The 22,351-nt window shown below is 47.5% G+C and overlaps 1 protein-coding gene across 1 annotated transcript in view; it reads left to right on the top strand.

The window, feature by feature from the left end:
* MICALL1 (MICAL like 1) overlaps nucleotides 1-22,351 on the top strand; it is a 41,178-nt gene that overhangs the window by 12,845 nt on the left and 5,982 nt on the right. Inside the window, exons 3-12 of the mRNA XM_056847459.1 lie at nucleotides 3,988-4,129; nucleotides 5,489-5,583; nucleotides 6,418-6,554; nucleotides 7,567-8,120; nucleotides 10,272-10,329; nucleotides 16,821-17,218; nucleotides 17,819-18,288; nucleotides 20,482-20,616; nucleotides 20,838-20,964; nucleotides 22,038-22,128. Coding sequence (XP_056703437.1) covers nucleotides 3,988-4,129; nucleotides 5,489-5,583; nucleotides 6,418-6,554; nucleotides 7,567-8,120; nucleotides 10,272-10,329; nucleotides 16,821-17,218; nucleotides 17,819-18,288; nucleotides 20,482-20,616; nucleotides 20,838-20,964; nucleotides 22,038-22,128 — 2,207 coding nt within the window. The remainder of the gene's footprint in view (nucleotides 1-3,987; nucleotides 4,130-5,488; nucleotides 5,584-6,417; nucleotides 6,555-7,566; nucleotides 8,121-10,271; nucleotides 10,330-16,820; nucleotides 17,219-17,818; nucleotides 18,289-20,481; nucleotides 20,617-20,837; nucleotides 20,965-22,037; nucleotides 22,129-22,351) is intronic.

Raw genomic sequence — 22,351 nt, 5'->3', positions numbered from 1 at the left:
GAATCACATGAAAATCTGTCATGTGGAAAGACTGGAAGCAATGTAGTGAGGGATAGCAGAAGGGGAATGGAAAGAAGAAAGGCAGTGAGGATTAAACAGAGTTAGGGTAGGGCAAAAGAGTAGTCATGGAGACAGAAAGCTTCATAGGGCATTAATGCAGGGTTTGTCTAATGAAAGGGAGAGCAGCTCAAATTCTGCACCCATGAGAGCAAAATTCTCCAGGCTAAAATAAATCATGAGCATTTTATTTAGCGCTACAATGCCTTAAGGCTCAGGTGGGCAGCACCAGATCAGAAAGTCTTACAGAAAGGCATAGCAAGGTTGTTGTTTTATTTTTAGCCAGGAAAAAAACAAAACTCCAGCCTTCTATTGGTTTAACGGATGCTAACCATGGGATAAAGAGCCAGTGTGGTGCAGTGATGACAGACCAGAACTGTGGAGAGCCTGGTTCAAATGGTGACGTAGCCATCAAGCTCACTGCGTTCACCAAGGGCCAGCCACGTTCCGTTTGCCTCATCTGCCTCACATGTGTACACTGGTGCCTGCATTCCCTGGAAGTCCTTCTCAGATCCCCCAGCTTTCGAAATTTGATGAAGACACCGCCCTTGTGTTTTCAAACTTGCCTCTGTAACCCGTAAGGCCTAGAAATATGCTTTAAAGCTGAAATGGTCAGGTTGCTGAATTCTGCATCAGAGAATACATTCTTCAGCATTCAGAATGCACACAGGCCTTTCTAAAGCTCCAGCTCTGACCACTGAAAGCCACTGTCCATGTGCTTTTGTCCACAGCCCATACAGTAGGAGTTGCCGGCTAGCAGTATGTGAAGTCACCAGTGCAGTATGTGAAGTCACCCAGTTGTCAACTCTCATCTGTGTGTGTGTGTATGTGTGTGTAAAGTGCCATCAAATTGCAGCCGATGTATGGCAACCCAGTAGGGTTTTCAAGGCAAGAGACGAACAGAGGTGGTTTGTCATTGCCTTCCTCTGCATATCAACCCTATGGTAAGCCTAGCGCTGTCAGGTAACAGCATGATGTCGCTTCCCTAGGGATTGCCAGAAACTCTATAGTAAAACTACAGAGTTTCTGGCGACTCCTAGAGTGGTCTGAGGGCACTTCAGGGTTTCCTATGGAAGTGATGTCATACTGTCACCTGATGCCGATTTGGAAAACATTTTTTTCCTCCGACTAGTTGCTGGAGTTATGGTGGCAAGTGGGAGCCTGTGGGTGGGGGATCCCTTGCCCTCAGCAGGAATTTGGTAAGCCTAGTTTCAGAGGTAAGATTAAATAATTACTATGGAGAATTGTTTAGAAAATATATGAAGTACTGGCGAGGAACTTGATTTAAATCAGCCTTCCCCCCCACCTTGGTGATTTCAATAATGTTGTTAATCCATTTGATTTAAAGAAGAAGCAGAATAGTTGGTTTTTATTATCCCGCTTTTCTCTACCTTTTAAGGAAACTCGAACCAGTTTACAATCGCCTTCCCTTCCCCTCCCCACAACAGACACCTTGTGAAGTAGGTGGGGCTGAGAGAGTTCTGCAAGAACAGTGACTGGCCCAAGGTCACTCAGCAGGCTTCATGTGGAGCAGTGGGGAAACCAGCCCGGTTCACCAGATTAGAGTCCACCGCTCTTGTGGAGGAGCAGGGAATCAAACATGTCTTTGTCACCAATGCCTCGCCTGTCTCTTTCACACTCTCCCTCCCCCTGTCATTTGTGGCCATAGAGATAAGGATGGCTGGGTGAAAGGGGTAGCTTGCCAGAAGTCCATTTGTGGGCTTAATTTATCACCCCTTTTCAAAGCAGTCTACTAGCAAAGTGAGTTATCAACCCAGACTCCTAGAAATCTTTCTTTTGGAAGAGGGGTGAGGACCCTCACATTTTGAGGATGGCTAATTCTGTGTGGAATACCAGACTCAGTGTCTGCATAACATGTTTGCAGATTCGAACATGCAGCCTCTATGTAATTGCCTTGCTATGGTGGTGCAAGAATGTGCTTAGATTTCTCTCTGTGGCCTGTCTAAGGTGGCAAGTGAGTGTAAATAATAATCTCGGCCAGGCAGAGCAGTGCTGATGTAATAGTGATGCTCTGGCTTGTGATGGAGGGTGCAGCCCTCAGGGGTAACTCTTTACAGCTCCATTCCAATGGAAAATAGTTGAGCCAACAGAATGTGGTATTGCTTCTTTTCATGTCTTTGGGCATACTTTGTCAGCACCCTCAATCAAGACGCTGCCTTAATCCCTCTCATATCAGCAATTTTAAGGCACAGGTTTCTGGGCTGCGTTGTTCAAACTGAGACCACAAGGAGTTATTCCAGTGCTGTGAAGATCACATGGGAAATCCGTGACAAAGAGATCTCCCAGTTGTGCTCGGGGATCAGTCAGTACAGGTATGACTGATGGTCATATAGATACACACTGAAGACACACTGGACTGTGAATTACACTGAAGACATAGAAATCCTAGTATGATTTTTGTGTCTGCTAAATTCCAATGTGCTCCACCCGAGGGATGCTGACTTGCCCAACCGTCATCCAAGCGAGTCTGTGATGCAGCTGAGAATGGGCCCAAGTCCAGCGTTCTACCCAGTGGGCCATGTTGGCTCTTGCTCTGGTTGGAGGCAAGTGTAGCATTGTCATTTCATATTACGGTTGCCTCATTCTCTGTCCTTGGCAGTTAGACAAAAACGATGACTGTCCAGTTTATGACTGGGGAAAAAACCCTACCTTTTCTTTTGCATGTTTATTGATTCCCAGCACAGGCTTCTGGTATTTCCAGTTGAAATTTGTTTAACTTCCATGTTTTCTGAAAGCAACACTTTTTTTGTACAGAGATGTAATGGGGATAGGGGTTGATGGAACCAGAGGTGATACAGAGAACGGGAGGATGGGGTATTGTGGAATGTAGTTTAGTAGAGGAAAGGGACCAAGGGCTTGATGTGATGTGGGGAAAGGGCAAAAGGCTCTCCCTTCCCTTCTATCCCATCCTTCCTTCGACGAGCTCAGAGCAACATACGTGTATTCCCCCATCTTTGTTTTATCCTCTCAACAGCTCTGTGGGATAAGCTGAGAGAGAGAGTGACTAGCTGATGGTCATTCCGTGAGCACTGTAACTGATAGTCGTTTGAACCAGCAATAGCCCTTCTGTCTTCTGACCACTGATTCCATCTTTGTGACCTCTACAGGTTTCTTACCAGGACATGTTTCAATTTAGCTAAAGTATCTAGCTTAATGGGGTGGGGGGCGTGGCTGAGTGGCAGAACACCTGCTTTGCATGCAGAAGATTCAGGTTCAATTACTAACATCTCCCATTAAAAGGATCAGGTGGCAGGTGATGTGAAAGACCTTTGCCTGACGCCGTGGAGAACTTCTGCCAGTTGGCAGAAATTACTAAATTTGATAATCCAGCATCTGACTAAGCATAAGTGTAAGGTAGCTTTGTGTGTTTAAGTCACTTCATGTGTGAAAACAGATTTCTGCATGTGGATCTACTGTCTCAGAAGCATAATAGTTGCTGCTAGATGAAGGAGAGGGACTGGACTGTGTGTACCAAATCCTGAATGTGCACCTGGGACAGCGTGAAGGGCATTGGAATGCAAACTGTTACAGTACATTGGACAGTTTAGAAATAGGAGAAGAGGATTTATTCAATCCCAAATACAAGCTACTGACTTTCTTACTATGTAGGGATGTCCCATCAAGTGGCAGCTGACTTACCACAACCCCAACAAGGGGCTTTCAAGGCAAGTGAGAAGCAGGGGTGGGTTGCCATTGTTTTCCTTGGTAGCCTCCCATGCATGGAGACATGCAGTAGGGGAGAGATGGTGTGTTCTGGGGCAGAGATTCTGGCTGTGTGTCGTCCCTCTGGGGGTTCCTTCCATAAGAGTTGTATGATTTGCCTCTGTTACTTACTCCCTGGGTTCAGTCCGCCAGTGTGTGTGGGTCAGCTGTGACATCGTCATTGTTTTTCCTCTGTCGTTTCTCCAGGCATTTCAGCTGGCAGAGCAAGAGCTGGGGATCCCTGCCTTGCTGGATCCCAGTGACATGGTCTCCATGAAGGTCCCCGACTGCCTGAGCATCATGACCTACGTGTCTCAGTATTACAACCATTTTAATAACCCCAGCCAAGGTGAGAGCTCCAAAATGGCATTCGATACATTATGCTACAGCCATGAATGAGATTTAGGGAGAGCTTTACTCAGTTCAGTGTGTGGCAGCATCAGCTTCCTGCCAGCCCCAGCCCTATGAACTCACAGTGTACGCTTGTGTGTGTTTGAGGGGGGTAACACATGGTGAACATCTCCCCCCCCACACACACACACACAGACACGCCTTGGTGAGCATGATGAGCTTCTGCCCTTCTGCCAAGCTTGAAGCTGGGGTGGAGGACAGGGTAATCATCCTAGGAGTCATGTTGTAGTTTGAAGGCGGTGTGATCCCCTCTGAAGCACAGTATGGCATGGATGATCCCTGGGCTTCTCCTAAGCTTGGAGCTAGGGAGGGGGTGGAGGATCATCCCTGATTCTGCGCTTATCTGGGGGAACCACAGACACCTCCAAATTTTGTTACAGCATTTCACAATCTGGGCTTGATTTACTAGGCAGCCTGTGTTTGTATACCCTACCCAAGCCTGTTGGCACACATGTATGTGTGTGTGTAAAGTGCCATCAACTCATAACTGACTTATGGCCACCCCAGCAAAGAGCCTTCAAGGCAAGTGAGAAGCAGAGGCGGTTTGCCATTGCCTTCCTCTGCAGAATCTTCCTTGGTGGTCTCCTGTCCAAGTACTGACTGTGCTTAGCTTCCCGAGATCAGGCTGTGCCCTGCTTCTCTCCTGCACACATGTGCGGGGTCTGAGAAAGAGGAAGGGGTTTTCCTCCTTTGCGTTGAAATCTGTAGAAAGTCAAGACAGAGGATACATTCCTTCTGTTTATTGTCTTCCCCAAACTGCAGCACAAGCGAGTACTCAGGAGAGGGAAGGTGTACGTAGGGTGTCCTTCTCACTAGGGGACTTAGGCACATTTTGCTGGGGTGAGTGGACTTGGGGATTCTTGAGTGAAACAGAACCCTTCCCCCTACCATCACGATCAGAGGAGCAGGAGGGTTGTGGGGAACACAACTTTTGGCCGATTCCCAAAGCCAGCCAAAATTTTTGGGTCACTGGAAACTCATTATGGCTCTACTGATGCTGCTTCACATTTATTCCGGTGCTGTCATGCCTAACTAATTATCACATTAGATTTGAAACATGAAGGAACTGGAGCATGTAGGGGGCGAGTAGTTCACCCCCAGCGATTAGTCATGTAGGCCGTGCGCTGTAACCCACCCCCTAGACTGTATCTCTTCCTCAGTGAGGTTGGTAGCAATGTGAAAGGAGCTGTGGAGGCTCCCTTTACACTATACAAGTGGGTGCTTCCTTGCTCCTGCTTTTTTTGGAATCAAAATCTGCCCTCATGGAATGACTCCCTTCTGTTCTCTGTTTTTGCAGCCAGAGTCCCCCTACCTATGAAGCGCCCAACGGTTGCCCCTGCATCCGCTTTGCCAGTTCACAGGGCTGTATCCGACACCTCGCTGACACCTCAGGTACCAAGTCCACTGAGCTTTTCTGACCTGAAATTGGGTGCTTTTCTTTCTCCTGAAAATGGGTGCTTTTCTTTCTCCATCTGTCTTGCTGAGGAATCCTCCATTGTCAAGGGCCTCTTCCTTTGAGCCAGCGTGGTATAGTGGTTAAGAACGGTGGTTTGGAGCGATGGACTCTGATCTGGAGAACCAGCTTTGATTCCCCACTCCTCCACATGAGTGGCGGAGGCCAATCTGGTGAACTGGATTTGTTTCCCCACTCCTCCACACAAAGCCAGCTGGGTGACCTTGGGCTAGTCACAGTTCTCTTAGAGCTCTCTCAGCTCCACCTCCCTTACAGGGTGTATGTTGTGGGGAGGGGAAGGGAAGGTGATTGTAAGCCAGTTTGAGTCTCCTTTAAGTGGTCGAGAAAGTCGGCATATAAAAGCCAACTCTTCTTTGGGCTGAAGAGATTTTCCGTGATTGGCTAGGCAACGGAGGCTATGGATATGCAGCAGGCGCTGAAAAGGCTTCATCTGTTTCAGGACTGGGTGGGACTCAGATCACCTTGTTGGGACCTGGGCCAAGGAATTTCAGATAAGACCCTTCCTTAGCACTGAAAATAACATCTGTTATGGAACCAAAATAAAGCAGGAATGTGTGGCACAGTGGAGCCTTTGGTTGGCAAGACAGCCTAGCACCTGTGTAGATTTCTCTGCCTTCTGATGCAATGCTGTGGTTAGCTCTAACAGCTTTTGGTCCGGCTTGTGGCTCAGCTGCACTAGACAGTGGTCAATTAAGGCAAAGAGCACCTAAACCGGTTTGTGCAATTCTCACCGTCACCTCTTGTTGCCGCAGGACAATGCAGCAGAAGGCCTGGCTGAGCAGTCCCAGCGCAACACCCTCAGTAGCACGTGTGCAGCTTGCCAACAACATGTTCACCTGGTCCAGCGCTATCTGGCAGAGGGCAAACTATACCACCGTCAGTGCTTCAGGTAAGCTTTTCCTACCTGAGTCCACTGAAAAGTGAGGCCTGTCGCTATAATGGGGCCATCCTACTCCAGTTCCACCTTTCTGAGCCCATGGACTTCAGTGCACCTAGAAGGGTCTAACTCTGCTTTGGACTGTATTGTTACTCTTCTCTACCTCCCTGCTAGCTGTAGCTCACTAATTGTGCCAAGCCCACTTGGAGCATCTCTATACTCTGAACCATAAGCACTTATTATTATTATGCCACCATAAGGGCCAGAAACTTGCTTTTTGAAAGGGGAAAAAAATCTAAGGTTACAAAGCTAGTAATACCCACTCATTGGCATGGGAGCCACATGTGGCTCTTTTGACCACTGTTCTCCAATGTGGCACCGTCATGTCCCAGGCAAGTGAGCAAGGCCATTACTCTGTGTGGCTTGTGGTTGACAGGGGGTTCCCCCATTGAAACAGCTGCCACTGCAGAGACTGGGGAACAGGTAAACTGCAGGCCTTGTGCCAGGGTTGACCTTTAGGTTCTGTCATTCTCCTTTCTCAACCTTGCTTTTCATTTGTCAGTGCTGTAAGAAAACGCTCGATGGTGTTGCCTTATCAGCATTTCAAAGATGAGGCCTGTTGTGGAAATATTAAGGATCTTGTGCTGTGATATTCTGCAGCCCCAGTTCCTGCTCTGTGACCCTCTGATGTTAACAGGATGCCCCAAATCCTGAGTTTTGATTCTAGCAAGGACTGTTTGCTAGCAGATCAAAACTGATTTGGATTGGTTGCTGTAGGGAGAGAGAGTCCCAGATCAGATGGGACTCCAAGGACAGACCAGATGAAAGGGAATGATGTCAGTTCCTACATTAGATGTGGGAGCTGAGGAGCAGAATGCAGTGCCCTTGCCTGGAATCTCGCACTGAATGAATAGCAGGGGGATGAATTGCAGCTTGTTCTCTTGTGTGCTTCCATCAGCACAAGGCCATAGTTTCTGCCCCCCCTCCACCTGCCTGTAATGGGATCTCTTTGCACCTTTGGCAGGTGTAAGGAAAGCTCCAGCTCAAGCCTCCCCGGATCTTACAAGCCTCGGCCGGAATCAGGCACGTTTGTGTGTACCCAACGTCATGGCAAGCGAAGCCTGAGCATGAGGACAGAGGGCAGGCCCAGCCCCGATCTTCTTCACCCAGGGAAAAGGTGTGAGGCTGGGACGGCGAGTGCTGGTGAGGAGGAAGAGAACGGGGTATTGGAGAGTCACCCTTCAGCTGCTCAAGAGGCGGCGGAGAGAATGGCGGATGGAGAGGCGATGGAGGTGCCGCCTGCCCAGCTCAAGAACGAAGCATTCCGCTCTACGCCCAGCTCTGAACGTGCCCCCCAAATGCCTCCCAAGCCTCCTGTGCCAACCAAACCCCCTCTGCTGGGCCAGGATAAAGCCCACCTGCAGCATGGACCGCTCAAGGAGACCCGCCCCACCCCCGCCCCCCGGAAGGCCACAGACTCAGCAGCCCTGTCTCCACCCAACTCCCATCCAGTCCCGAAGCCCAGAGCCAACGTGCAGAGCGAGGGAGGCTGTGAGCCAGGCTCTGGCATCGTCAATGGTAAGGAAACGCAAGCCTAGGGAAGCGGAGGAACCCATCCCGCTGGGCTCTGAGGCCTCATGCTGGGGCAATACCAAACGGATATGAGGACAAAGGGGAGTCGTTTCTTAAGTGTAAGAATGAGTGAAGAATGACCCCAGTGCATTTCACACACAAAAGCCTTTTCTTGGAGGGAAAAATAGACTTCTTGACAAGTCTTTTTCTCTTGCAGAATGTATGAGCCTGCCTTATACTGAGGCAGACTATGGCTGTTACCGCACTAGGTATTCCCAGCAATGTATCAAGAGTTTGGAAATGTTATAAAAAACATCGCTTTAAAAGGGCTTTTGGATGCCACGGCTAAAAAATGGTTGGAAGACGTCTTCACAGCTAAAGGGGCCAAACAATGTGCGAACAGTATTTTTTATAACATTTTCAAACTCTTAATACATCGCTGGGAATACCTAGTGCAGTAACAGCCAGTGTTGTCCATCCTGACTGACAGCTGCTCTCCAAGTTTCAGGCGGGGTCTTTTCTAGCTTTGCTACCAGCAATCCTCCTAACTAGAGATACTAGGGATTGAACCTGAGGCCTTATGTAGGAAACACATGTGCCCTGTTACTAGGCTATCCCCCTATTCTGTTTTCAACTTAGGGAAAAGTTTCATCAGCAAACATACACAGTATTACAAGTAAACATAGAGTGCTTCAACTAATATAATGTGAAAAAGATCTGTGGACTTTAATGCTTGTTTAAAAGAGCATAATTCAACTAGTAAGAAACAACACAGTCCACCTTCCTTACTGACCGAGCACTAAATGCACACCTTGAATTAACAGAGTGCATTTGAGTATATTGGTTTATTGTGTATAGTTAGTTTTTCTTCTGAAGTCTAGGGCTTTTTTGCATTGGCTAGTGGGGTGGATGGAACAAGGGGCCTAGATACTGAGGACAAGTGTACCCTAGTCATGAGTTAGGGAATTGCTGCCATAGCAGAGGAATAGAGACCTTTACAGCTCTTCTTTTGGATCACTGGAAGTTATGCTCCGCTTCTTTCCCCTTTATTCTCTGAAAATTTGCAAGATGCTGCTGTAATAGAGGTTCAACAAATCCTAGGTGCCAGATTGTGATGGCACTTAGAATTTTCACTGCGGTGCCTAGTATTTTCAACTGTGATTTTATTGCCACATCTCTCAGCTGTTCTCGGGGAAATACAAAGGGTTGGATCCAACCAGTTTTTCCTTTCACCACCAAAAAGGCTATGTTGGGCTCATGGGATTTGCATGGACAACAACCGTGTGGAATGAGGGCTGTAGTGAGGAGGGGAATTGACTGAGATTGAGTGAAAGAGTTGGCTGGATCCAGCCCAAAGCTTATTTTTATCATTTTGTATCAGAAGCTAAAATAACTAAACTGGGGCTATTGTACTTTGGTCACATTGTGAGAAGACCAGAATCACTGGAAAAAATAGCAATGCTAGGAAAAGTTGAAGGGAGCAGGGAAAGAGGAAGGCCCAACAGGAGATAGATTGACTCAATTAAGGAAGCCATGGCCCTGAGTTTGCAAAACCTGAGCAAGACTGTTAATGATAGGATGTTTTGGTGGTCATTAATTCATAGGGTTGCCATAAGTTGGAAGTGACTCCACGGCACTTAAAACACACACACACACACACACACTTGTGCTGTCAAACATACAAATAAATGTGCATGAAGTTCTTGTAATTACTTGTTGATATATAAATTTAACTGAACACCATTCTATGGTGGAGGATTAATTTATTTCTATACTGGCTCCAATGTTAAATAGATCTTTTTAAAAATAATGATGGAGTTGTGAGAAATTGTGGTCATAACAACCAGGGTAACCTCTGTAGTTATTTATATACTGCAACACTTTTGTTGTAGCTTTAATAAAATTACGAAGAACTGTTGACAAGTTAGGATTAGGTTTTGTGGTAGCAATAAGTAGAAAATTTGGTCATTAAAATACAAAATATTAAAGGCTGAAAAGTGGCTCCTAAATTTTTGTGCTGCTAGAGCCAAAGAAATTGATCAAGGCCTGCCTTATTATATATTCAGGTTATATAGATACTGTCTTCTAATATACTTTCAGCTAAGTCTTGGTTTAGGAAATGTTTTCTAGAATATGATGGACTCTTGTATCTTCTAGGTGGGACGCCTGGGCCTCCAGTTCCAAAGCCCAGAGGCAGACCGGCTTCCTCAGACCGGTATGTTCTTTTGTCTGCAAATCATATTGAGACAGAGGCACAAATGTTATGATTCCCCTTGGTTCCCTTTTTTCCAGTCCAGACATATTGGTCATCATGGACAAATCCAAGATTTTAAAGCAGGGCTCGTTTGGAACATGTTACCTTGAGGTGGGTGACTCCCTGTCTATTGAAGAAGGGATTCCAGGGTGTATGCATCAGTTTTTACGAAGAGATCTCCCCGCTCTTAACTCTTAAACATACACAAGGGAAGGATAGGGAAGCTGATGTCCTGAGTCATATGACTTCTCCCATTCCAGCCAAGATTCACACTTTCAGAACAGCAGCAAGGGAAGGAAGACCCAGACTGTTGCTTAGCACTCTTCCCTGAAAAGGTAGGCTACAGCCTGGGCTGTTTATATTCTGAGCTTTCAAAACAAAACATCAAAATTCCTCATCAATAGAAGCTTTATTCGTTTATTTAAAATGTTTGTGTGCCCACTTTTCTCCTGAGTGTCTCAGTACCCAAGGCGGGTAATAACAGCATGAAAGCAATTTTATAAAACAAAGATTAAAACAGCAGAAATTAAAAACACACACATTAAAACCAGTCATTAAAACACATGCCCGCCCACTGGCAGGGTATTCCACCTTTACATAGGCCCAGGCTGCCCCCAGAGCTCCCCGGGACCACAATGTTTTACAACCTTGCCAGAAAGCCAGGAGCATAGGAGTCCCCAAGGTGGTCCTTCAAGGAGCTGGGCATGTTTAGCCTGAAGAGAAGACTGAGAGGTGATATGATAACCATGTTCAAGTACTAGAATCATAGAATCATAGAGTTGGAAGGGACCACCAGGGCCATCAAGTCCAACCCCCTGCACAATGCAGGAAATTCACCACTACCTCCCCCCTCCACACCCCTAGTGACCGGAAGATGGCCAAGATGCCCTCCCTGTCATCATCTGCCTAAGGTCACAGAATCAGCATTGCTGACAGATGGCCATCTAACCTCTTCTTAAAAACCTCCAGGGAAGGAGAGCTTACTACCTCTCAAGGAAGCCTGTTCCACTGAGGAACCGCTCTAACTGTTAGAAAATTCTTCCTAATGTCTAGACGGAAACTCTTGATTTAATTTCAACCCGTTGGTTCTGGTCCGACCTTCTTGAGCAACAGAAAACCACTCGGCACCCTCCTCTATATGACAGCCCTTCAGGTACTTGAACATGGTTATCATATCCCCTCTCAGTCTTCTCCTGTTCAGGCTAAACATACCCAGCTCCTTCAACCTTTCCTCATAGGACTTGGTCTCCAGACCCCTCACCATCTTTGTTGCCCTTCTCTGGGCCCGTTCCAGCTTGTCTACATCTTTCTTAAATTGTGGTGCCCAAAACTGAACACAGTACTCTAGTTGAGGTCTAACCAGAGCAGAGTAAAGTGATACCATCACTTTGCGTGATCTGGACACTATACTTCTGTTGATGCAGCCCAAGACTGTGTTTGCCTTTTTAGTTACCGCATCACACTGCTGACTCATGTTCAGTATTTGATCTACTAAGACCCCAAGATCCTTTTCGCACACACTACTGCTCAAACAAGTCTCCCCCATCCTATAATTATGCATTTGATTTTCCTACCTAAATGCAGAACTTTACATTTGTCTTTATTGAAGTGCATTTTATTAGTTCTAGCCCATTTCTCCAGCCTGTCAAGATCATCCTGCATCTTGGCTCTGTCTTCTACCGTATTTGCTACCCCTCCCAATTTAGTATCATCTGCAAATTTAATAAGCATCCCCTCTATTCCTTCATCCAAATCATTTATAAAGATGTTGAACAACACAGGGCCCAGCACAGATCCCTGAGGAACTCCACTAGTCACTTCTCTCCAAGTGGATGAGGAACCATTAACTAGCACTCTTTGGGTACGATCTGTCAACCAGTTGCAGATCCATCTAACAATAATAGGATCTAACCCACATTTTCCCAATTAGTCAACTAGAATACTATGTGGAACCTTATCAAAAGCCTTACTGAAATCTAGATAAACTATGTCTACAGCATTCCCCTGATCCAGCAAGATAGTAACTTTCTCAAAAAGGGGCTGTCATATAGAGGATGGTGCTGAGTTGTTTTCTGTTTTCCAAGAAGGTTGGACCAGAACTAACGGGTTGAAATTAAATCAAAAGAGTTTCCGTCTAGACATTAGGAAGAATTTTCTAACAGTTAGAGTGGTTCCTCAGTGGAACAGGCTTCCTCGGGAGGTGGTAAGCGCTCCTTGCCATCTGTCAGCAATGCTGATTCTGTGACCTTAGGCAGATAATGAGAGGGAGGGCATCTTGGTCATCTTCTGGTCACTAGTTGTGAATTTCCTTCATTGTGCAGGGGGTTGGACTTGATGACCCTGGTGGTCCCTTCTATGACCAGGGGCTACTGCAGAGCCCCTGGGTGGCCACTAAAAAGGCTGAAGCCTAGACTGCTGCCAAACGTGCCTTAGACTAGTGGGGTACTGATGGTAGACCCCGCTGGGCAGAACAGAGCTGCCACACAGGGGCATGCTGGGAGAGGTGGTCCTTCAAGTATATGGGCCCCTTCAAGTATGTGAGAGGTGTGAAGGGCTTTAAAGGTAAAAGTTGCATTCTGCAATTCGTATATATTATACAAACCGAACAAATCTACATATCGCATTGTGCTTGTGGTACAAAGCCTCTAGAGCCGATTGGCACAGAATGTTCTGATGCTCAAGGAACTAAATAGTTTGGTGTCCCGCTTCTGAGAAAGGAGGAAAATTCGATCATTTCATTGGGATTAAAACGTCAAACACGGAGGGCTGAGAATGAGGCAGGGGTGCTAAGATACCGAGAAGCCAAAAACAAAAAGGCAACCCAGACAGAAGGAGATTTTAGGAAGAGTAAAGAGGAACCAGAGGGAAGGGGAGATAGAAAATGAGGCTTTAGAAAGAGGACAAGAGAACTAAGGCAAGGAAGAGTTTGTTAGTGGGCTAAGCTACATGTTATGATACTTGATGTGTTGTATTGGGGTTCCCTGTATCTGACTTGCAAGCAATCAGGCAGAAATCATGCTGATGGGAACTGATTTTCCAAGTGTACAGAGCCCTGATTCGGATCAGGACTGTAATGCAGGGTGGGAGGCTTCGGTCTGCCCCCTGTGCCATATTCCTGTCCTGGAACAGCCCCAAGGGGAATGGTATTTGCCCTGTTGGGGGGGCGGGCTGTACGTGTAGCCCACCAATGCATGTGCAGCTCCTCAGTGGGAAAAACAGGGTCATTTTGGGTCAGGAAAACCGCACCACAGTCCACACCACTACACCCAGCGGTTAGGAGTGGTGGACTCTAATCTGGAGAACCGGGTTGGTTTCCCCACTGCTCCACATGAAGCCAGCTGGGTGACCTGGGGCTAGTCACAGTTCTCTCCGAACTCTCTCAGCCTCACCTACCTCACAAGGTGCCTGTTGTGGGAAGGGGGAGGGAAGGTGATTGTCGGCCGGTTTGATTCTTCCTTAAGTGGTAGAGAAAGTCGGCATATAAAAACCAACTCTTAATAGATTTATTTGGGGTAACGACAGACATAGAATTGCCTATAGAAATTTGACAGATAGTAAAGAAAGAGGTGGCATGACACTTCCGGATTTAAGATACTATTATGAAGCAGCCTGTTTTGGTTGGTTAAAAGATTGGATTATGTTAGGAAATTCCAGATTGTTGGATTTGGAGGGTGCTAATTTAAGATATGGGTGGCACGCATATTTATGGTATGACAAAGATAAAATAAACAAAGACTTTAACCATCATATTATAAGCGCTAGCCTACTACAAGTGTGGAAAAGATATAGAAGAGGTTTTGAACCTAAAACATCAGGCTGACTCTGCCCACTAGAAGCGATTATAAGAAGAAAACCTAACATGGACCAAGATAGCAAGATATATAGGGAATATATACAAAAAGAAAAAACAATGGAAATTAAAAAATAGGGAACAGTGTGGAATAAAGGACTGGTTCAAATATTATCAACTAAACAATGTCTTCAAAAAAGACCAAATATTAGGATTCGCAGATAAAAAAACAACGTTAGAAAAGATATTAGATTCAGGAAACAAAGGACAAATTTCTACCGTATATACTCGCGTATAAGCCGAGTTTTTCAGCCAAAAAAAAGGGCTGAAAAAGCCGAACTCGGCTTATACGCGGGTCAATACGGTAGAGGGGGGAGGAGGGAGGGGGGAACTTACCTCCATCACCGCCGCCGCCGGGCCCAGGCGCCTTCCCTGGCCGGGAGGGGCCTGCCTGCGCAGGCAGGAGGCCCCGCTGGCCACATCGCCGCTGGCCGCGCGCCTGGCTGCCTCCCTCTGGCCGGGAGGGGCCTGCCTGCGCAGGCAGGAGGCCCCCGCCGGCCGCCGGCCGCGCGCCTGGCCGCCTCCCTCTGGCCGGGAGGGGCCTTGCGAAGGCCCCCGCCGGCCGCGGCGCCGCCGGCTGCGCGCCTGGCCGCCTCCCTCTGGCCGGGAGGGGCCTTGCGAAGGCCCCCGCCGGCCGCGGCGCCGCTGGCCGCGCGCCTGGCCGCCTCCCTCTGGCCGGGAGGGCCTTGCGAAGGCCCCCGCCGGCCGCGGCGCCGCTGGCCGCGTGCCTGGCCGCCTTCCTCTGGCCGGGAGGGGCCTGCCTGCGCAGGCAGGAGGCCCCCGCCGCTCGCGCCGCTGCCAACCACATGCCTGGGCGCCTTCCTCCGGCCGGCAGGGGCCTCCTGCCAGCCCAGGAAGGCCGCACCGCTGCCGCCGCCGCCGATTCGCCGCCTCTTCAGGTAAGTAGGGGGTTCAGGGGCTCTTCCCCCTCCCCCCCTTGGATGGCACTGGGGTCGGAGTGGGTTGGGGTGGGTTGGGAGGGCCTGGAGGCCGGCGGGAGGGCGACCTGGGGCAGGGGCCCTGCGCTCTAAAATGGCGGCCGCCATTTTAGAGCGCAGCATTGCCGGTAAAGGGAATGTCTTATTGACCCTCGGCCTATACGCGGGTCAATAAGAAATTCCCTTTTCTGGCCTCAAATTTGGGGGGTCGGCTTATACTCGGGTCGGCTTATACCCGAGTATATACGGTAAGTTGTATCAATTAATACTAGAATATAATTTAGAAAAGAGTTAAAACAGTAAGAGATCTGGGTCATGATATAGAAGAGTGGGAAAGACTCTGGACGAAAGAATATTAATTTACAATAGCCAGTAGCATAAAAGAAAATATGTATAAAATGTTTTATAGAGGATACACTACTCCAGTAGTATTGGCAAAGATGGACAAAACAATTTCAGATAAATGCTGGAGATGTAAAGAAAAGAAAGGGACCTTCTACCATGCCTGGTGGACGTGCGGAAGAATCAATTTTTTTTGGAAAAGAGTAATTACGGAAACGGGGAATATGATACAGAGTAATATAAAGAAAAAACCAGAATCTTGTTTATTAGGTTTATTCCCAAAATATATTAAAAAGGAAGATAAAGCAGTTTGTCAGTATAGCTTTGCAGCAGCACGATTGGTAATTGCTAAATCCTGGAAAGGGGAAAAAAAACTTCATATGAAAGATTGGAGAGATAAAATGATTTACTACATACAAATGGATAAAATTACAAATAGTTTGAAAGGAAAAGATATAGAAGTATTTAAGAATCAATGGCAAAAAACATTTATATATTGGGCGAAAACAGCAAAGGTAGATTTTACAAAAACGATGAAGGGGTTGTAAGAAAAAATAAATAAGTATAGGGTAAGATAAGTTAAAGTATAAATCTAAGAGATTAATCAACTGGAGTCGCTCACAGGTGAAGGGGGGTGATGGGGGATGGAGGGTTAAAGTGGAGGTAATGGGTAAACTGAACATTACTATTTTTCTGTTCTTGTTGTAACATTGAAACAAGGTAATCCATCTTCTATGAAAACAATAAAAAAATTAAATATGAAAAAAAAACCCAACTCTTCTTCAATCCAGGGCCTGCGCACTTGGAAAATTAGTTCTCACCAGTGCAATTGACTACTTACAAGTCAGGCTCAGGGAACATGTGCATGCATAACCACAAATAACTCAACGAGTAGTATGACCCACAGAGAGAGCTTTGAAGTAACGTCATAGCACTTCAGTTCCCGAGGGGCTTATTTTGAGTGTTAGTTTGCTTCCCCTTGCCAGGGGAAGGGGATAAAGCCGTGCAGTACATTGTGAAGCCCCACTGTCTGCCAGCTAAACACCCAGCACATACCCACTGTGGCTCCTTGAGATTCATCAGGCATTGTCTTAAATCTGTCCTTGCGGCAGAATGTTGTACTCAGTAACCCATTTCTATGCTTGGGTGGTGTAGTTGCAAAATGCAGCCCTGGACACAAGACTACTAGCATATCGCTTTCTCTTGAACCGATGGACGTGGGTTACATGAAGACAACTTATCAATTTGCTAAAGTCTTACGCATTTTAGTCCTTTCCTCTTACATTCTTCCTTGCATTTTTTTTTTTTTGGTCTCCTCCCAGTGCTGGAGAAACTCCAAGGGGAAAGGACCCTCCATGGATTGCGTTGGTCCAGGCAGAGCCCAAGAAGAAGCCCGCTCCTCCCCCTCCAGGCAGTAGCAGAGAAACCCCACCAAGGGCTTCTGAAGAGGAGGAGGAAGACGGAGAAGGGGCAGCAAGGGAGGCAAGAGGCAGAGAGGGCAGGCCCCGAGAGCGAGAGCCCTACAACCCCTTTGAGGATGATGATGAAGATGGCGGTGCTGTTGCAGAGGAGGAAATTCTCACACCGCCAGGCACACGGCAGCCGGAGCAGAGCGAAGCCACCCCCAAGGTCCTCCACCCCTGGTACGGCATCACACCTACCAGCAGCCCAAAGACAAAGAAGCGGCTGGCTCCAAGGGCTCCGAGTGCCTCCCCACTTGGTGAGTGCCTCCAGGCCCCCCTTCAGATGGGAGACGGATTAGTGCTCAGCCACACCCCCAGCATCGGTTCCATCATCTCCTTCCTCCAATCCTAGGCAGAGACAACCTTTAGTCACCTGCTGCCTCCAGCAGCAGAGAGAGGTTAGCTTGGGCCTTCCTTCCCTTGTCTTGAAGGTCTAGGGAACGGTCATGGATCTATTGCCGAAGTTTCCCCTTTCCCTGATACTGTTAAGATCCTGCCCCACCTTCTGCATGACTTGCATTTTTTTATTCCCCAGCCTTTGGGGCCTGCTTCAGCTGGGGAGGGTGTTCAGGTCTTTAGCTAGCTGTTGGGTATCAGGGAGTTTCCCCTGTTTCACTTTTTTTTCTGAGTCTTGTCTTGGAGGCTGGGAAGGAATCATCTGCATCAGTTTTTTGTTTATGGCATGCTGTAGTTTAGGCGTTTAGGGGAAGAGGGGGCAGGGAAGGGTGGCACGGTACCACCTTGAGGCCAGGACTAAATGGCTTCCAATGGAAAGAGTGCGGCCCTGGTAGGAAAAGGGGGTCCTTCGGACAAGCTGCTGTGACTCTCGCCTTTCTGTGCTGTCTTTCCTTTTGCAGTTCACCATCCCATCTCCAGGCTTTCCCACTCAGAGCCATCTTCTTCTGTCCCATCTCCTGCCCTCAGCCTGGAGAGCATCACGTCTGAGTGTCTGGCCAAGACCGATGGCAACCTGGATGAGACTTCCGTGCCCAAGAGCTCCTCGGAGCCAATGGTCCACGCTCCAGCAGCTTCCACAGTCCCCTGCTCGGACCTTCCGCCTACCAGCCCCTCTTCCAGTGAGATCCCTGCTGTTCTGCCCAGCTGCTCCCCTAACTCCTCATTTTCATCATCCAGTGATTCGGCTACCTACAGCAATGGAGCAGATGTACAGGCTACCAGAAGCTGTTCAGCTGGCAGCTTGAAAATTAGCCCGGGACGAATGTCTCCCAAGCTTCCTCCTGGTGCTTCTCCGACCCCTGCTGACATCTTGACATCTGATCTGAGTGGGGCTGTTAGGAATTCCCCTTCACCGAAGGCACAGCAGAAGGTAGGTGGAAGCCTCACCGACTGTCCCGTAACATCTCAGCACGTGTACCTACTCAGGAAACCAGCATGAAAGGTGCTTCAAAGGATTATGGGACTTGGGACGCTTTCCCTGCCTATAGGTGCCCTGTTTCCTTATGAACTTTGCTCTTTCCAGGTCTGGACACACTTTTAATCCTCAAATAGCAACAGGTAACCCATTGAGCTGTAGTTTGGTGACAGGAAAAGGAGCAAGAACCTCTTACTTTCTGTGTGCTTAAAGCAGAATCCTCCCCATTGCTGAGTGATAAGAGTTGCCAGCCAGCGTCTGGCACCCAGTGAGGACTTGGAGGGTGCCATTGACATGATGACATTACATCACTTCTGGGGCAAACCCAGAAGTGACATCATGACACGTTAGGAATCAGTGAAAACTATGGTTTTACCATAGAGTTTCTGCAAATTCCTAGAGCAGTGTGACAGCACTTCTGGGTTTTCCTGGAATTGAGACTGTAAAATAGGCTGCACCAGCAGAAATGAAAACATATGCAAAATGCAAAAGATGCACAGAGAGTCTTGAATGCTATTTAATAGGGTGACCCCAATGTGTTTTGTGTCAAAATGCTTCCTGGGGGGATCAAACTTTACCATCCACAGCACACATTCTGAAGTGTTGTTGATGGTGAAGTTTGATCTCCTGAGGTAGCGTTTTTTATTCGAAATGCATCGGGGTCATCATATTATATTGCGTTCAAGACTCTCTGTGCACCATTTGCATTCTTGCATTTCAATTGTTTTCATTTTCCTGGAAGCAGGAACATGGCTACCATACCAGGAGACCTTGCCTCGCTGTCCTGCGGTTCCTGCCCGCAGCCAGGGGTATGTGGTGACCTTTCTCTCTGTGCATGCGCACTAGCAGCCAGACCTTAAGTAAGGAACCCATAAATAAAGGCAGCTCTATAGGGTTTCACGGTTGAGCAGGTGGGCTCTGTTGCCCATCTGACAGTCCCTGCTTGTGGACCACTGCTTTTAAAAGAGCCATGAAGCGCTTCTTCAGACTGGAATTGGTTAAGCCCAGCAACAGTTGTGGTCTGACAAAGCATTTGGTCAAGAATCTCTCCAGAGCTTTACTTGCCCCAGTGGATTTGGGGCACCTAACAGCTTTCTGGCCTGCTCTCCAGTGAACCAATTGGAACTATATCTTCTGTTCACATTTAGCAGCACCCGCTGGCTACGTTGTGTACTGCCTGTGCCTGCATTAGTGCAATAACATACTCCAGGCAGAAGCTGTTGCTATGCAGTGTGATTACCAGTGGAACCAAAATCCTCAGTCAGCTGATTAAGGGTGGTGTTTACAGCAAAGCTGGCTGCGGGTTAAAATAGCAAGGTTACTTGCTTTTTATCACAGGATGGTGCTTTGTAGAAGAAACTGGGCTTACTCATAGCATAAAGGATTCTAATAAGATGTTTTCCTACAAAAAAAAGGGCACCTCCCTGTCAAACAGACTACCTTGATTGCAGTTTCGGGACAGGTAGAAAGTTGGAATATTGGCTGTGCTAGCAAGCTTTGCAGCTGTATTTCATCTACACACACACACCCCAGAAAGGAGATTGTGGTATGGCAAAATGTGCCATATTGAATTATTGGGTTTTTTTTCTTTTTCTTTTTGTATTTTACAAAAATTATATCCTGTTTTTCTGCCCTCAGCAGGGCCACCAGGGTGGCTGACAGATTAAATATATATAATAAAAACACATTTCAAAACACTGAAACAAAAAAATCCACACCTCATTAAAACAATTAAAATACACATACAAAATCAATAAAAACAACAATTAAAACATAGGACAGAAGAGGGAGCACCAGAGGAAACCAAAAAAGTCTTCACCCACTGGCAGAAGACAGCAACAGAAGTAGATAGGTAAGTCTTTCTGGGGAGGGAGTTCCATAGTTTTGGTGCCGTGACCAAGGCTGTCTTCCAGGTTGCCACCCATCGAAATCTCAGAAGGTAGGGCACCTGAAACAGGGCCGTTGATGATGACTGTAGTGGTTAGGTAGATTTGTGTGAGGTTAGGTGGTTCTTCTCCTAGTGCAAAATGGACCTGGATACACCTCGCAGGCTGGAGCTGAGGCGCTACATAGATTGTGCAGTTCCCATTAAGAGTTGGGGTGGAGTGCAAGGCCCCCTTTGATATTCTTGTGTGTGTTTTTCTCCAGTCTTCGTGTAAAGAGAATCCCTTCAACCGGAAGCCATCACCTGCTACTTCCCCTTCGATTAAGAAGACCCCGAAGGGACCCAAACCGCCGAGGCCTCCTGCTCCAGGACACGGTTTCCCACTCATCAAGCGGAAGGTAGTGGAGGCTGAAGGAGAAGAGAGATGGCCTTCTGCTTTAGATCAGTGGTGCTGCTTAAACTCCCAAATTCTTGCGATGGTCGAGGAGGGCTTTCCCAAATTCTAGGGGAGAGGCAGAAAAACCGCTTACCAATTGGCTAACAGGCGCAGTGTGGGAGGAAGCTATAACTGGCTTGTGATATAGGGGAAGAATGGTTGTTCCTCCTCTTGTTTTGGCAGGTTCAGTCAGATCAGTATGTCCCGGTGGAGGATATTTATGGTGAGATGGACAGCATTGAGCAGCAGCTGGATGAGCTGGAGCACCAAGGAGTGGAGCTGGAGAAAAAGCTCCGCAGCATGGAGAATGGTAGGACGCCTGCCTGTCCATTTTTATCTCACCTGCACCTGTGGAGCTCATTCCGGGATGTGCGTGGTTCACCACCACCGTTGGGCTCATAAAGATCTTGTGAGGGAAGGTAGGGCGTTAGGCTGAGAGTGTGTGGCTGGCCCAAGGTCACCCAGGGAACTTCATGGCAGAGTGGGGATTTAAACCTAGGTCTCCCAGGTTTCCTTATGGTAATGAGCCCATGTACAGTGTGGGCAAATAAAACATTGTGAAGTTAAAACAATGTGTGAAGAAACATGGGGACTGAGTGCGAGCGGCCACCCGGAGCGGTAGAGAAGGTTGGAAAGCTGTGGTGCCAAAAGGGAAAGACGCTCAAACTGCCACTTGGAGGGGGTGAGGCTCAAACCAGGACGATTTTTAACAAGTTGGTTCAGGGTTTCAAAGGTGTGCAGTGCTCTCTCCGCTTACAGCAAATGGGCATTTGCAGTTTGCTGCTTGTATAAGCACAGGTTTCTCCACTAACAGTAAAGGCAAGAGCTAGTAGTGTAGTTGTTAATGTCTAGGAGACCCAGGTTCAAATCCCTATTTTTCCATGAAACTTGCTAGGTGACCAGTCATACTCTCTCAGCCTAACTTACCTTGCAGGGTTGTTGTGAGGATAAAATGGAGACTGGAGAAAAAATGTATGCCACCCTGAGCTCCTTGGAGGAAAGGTAGGATAAAAACATACTAAATAAATAAGGAGGGAAGAGAGATTCATTATTAACATCTTAGAAAGGATGAGACAAGTAAATGTCCCTCTGCTGGAGTTTGCATAAATGTGTTGGGGAATGGGTATGCATTTTCCAGTCATGTAAGTAACTGGAAAAAATGCATAAAATAAAAGAGCACTTCTGGGTGTTGTTTGTATGGAAACCAAGTGCTGCACAGAAGTAAGAAAGCATTTATGTATGTGTGCTCCTGAACTCTCTCTCTCTCTCTCTCTCTCTCTCTCTCTCTCTCTCTCTCTCTCTCTCTCTCTCTCTCTCTCTCTCCCCCTTTCTCTCTCTCCCTCCCTCCCCCCCTCTCTCCCCCTCTCCCTGTATAACTGGCAGATGCTCCTGAAGATGGCCTGTTGGTAGACTGGTTCAAACTTATCCATGAGAAGCACATGCTGGTGCGCCGTGAGTCTGAGCTCATCTACATGTGAGTATAAATAACTGGCAGGTAGCCTGCCTTGTCTTGAAGGCTCAGGGCAAGCCACAAAGCAGAATACAATCTCCTGATCTAGGGAATATAATTCAAATGTCTCCAGCGTAGTGTAGTGGTTAAGAGTGGTAGTTTGGAACACTGGACTCTAATCTGGAGAACCGGGTTTGATTCCCCACTCTTCCACATGAGCAGCGGATGCTAATCTGGTGAGCTGGGT

The sequence above is a fragment of the Euleptes europaea genome, chromosome 3, assembly GCF_029931775.1.
Source record: "Euleptes europaea isolate rEulEur1 chromosome 3, rEulEur1.hap1, whole genome shotgun sequence".
NCBI classification, from domain to species: Eukaryota; Metazoa; Chordata; class Lepidosauria; order Squamata; family Sphaerodactylidae; genus Euleptes; species Euleptes europaea.
Note: the sequence above shows the minus strand (reverse complement) of the source record. Positions and strands in the feature narration are given on the sequence as shown.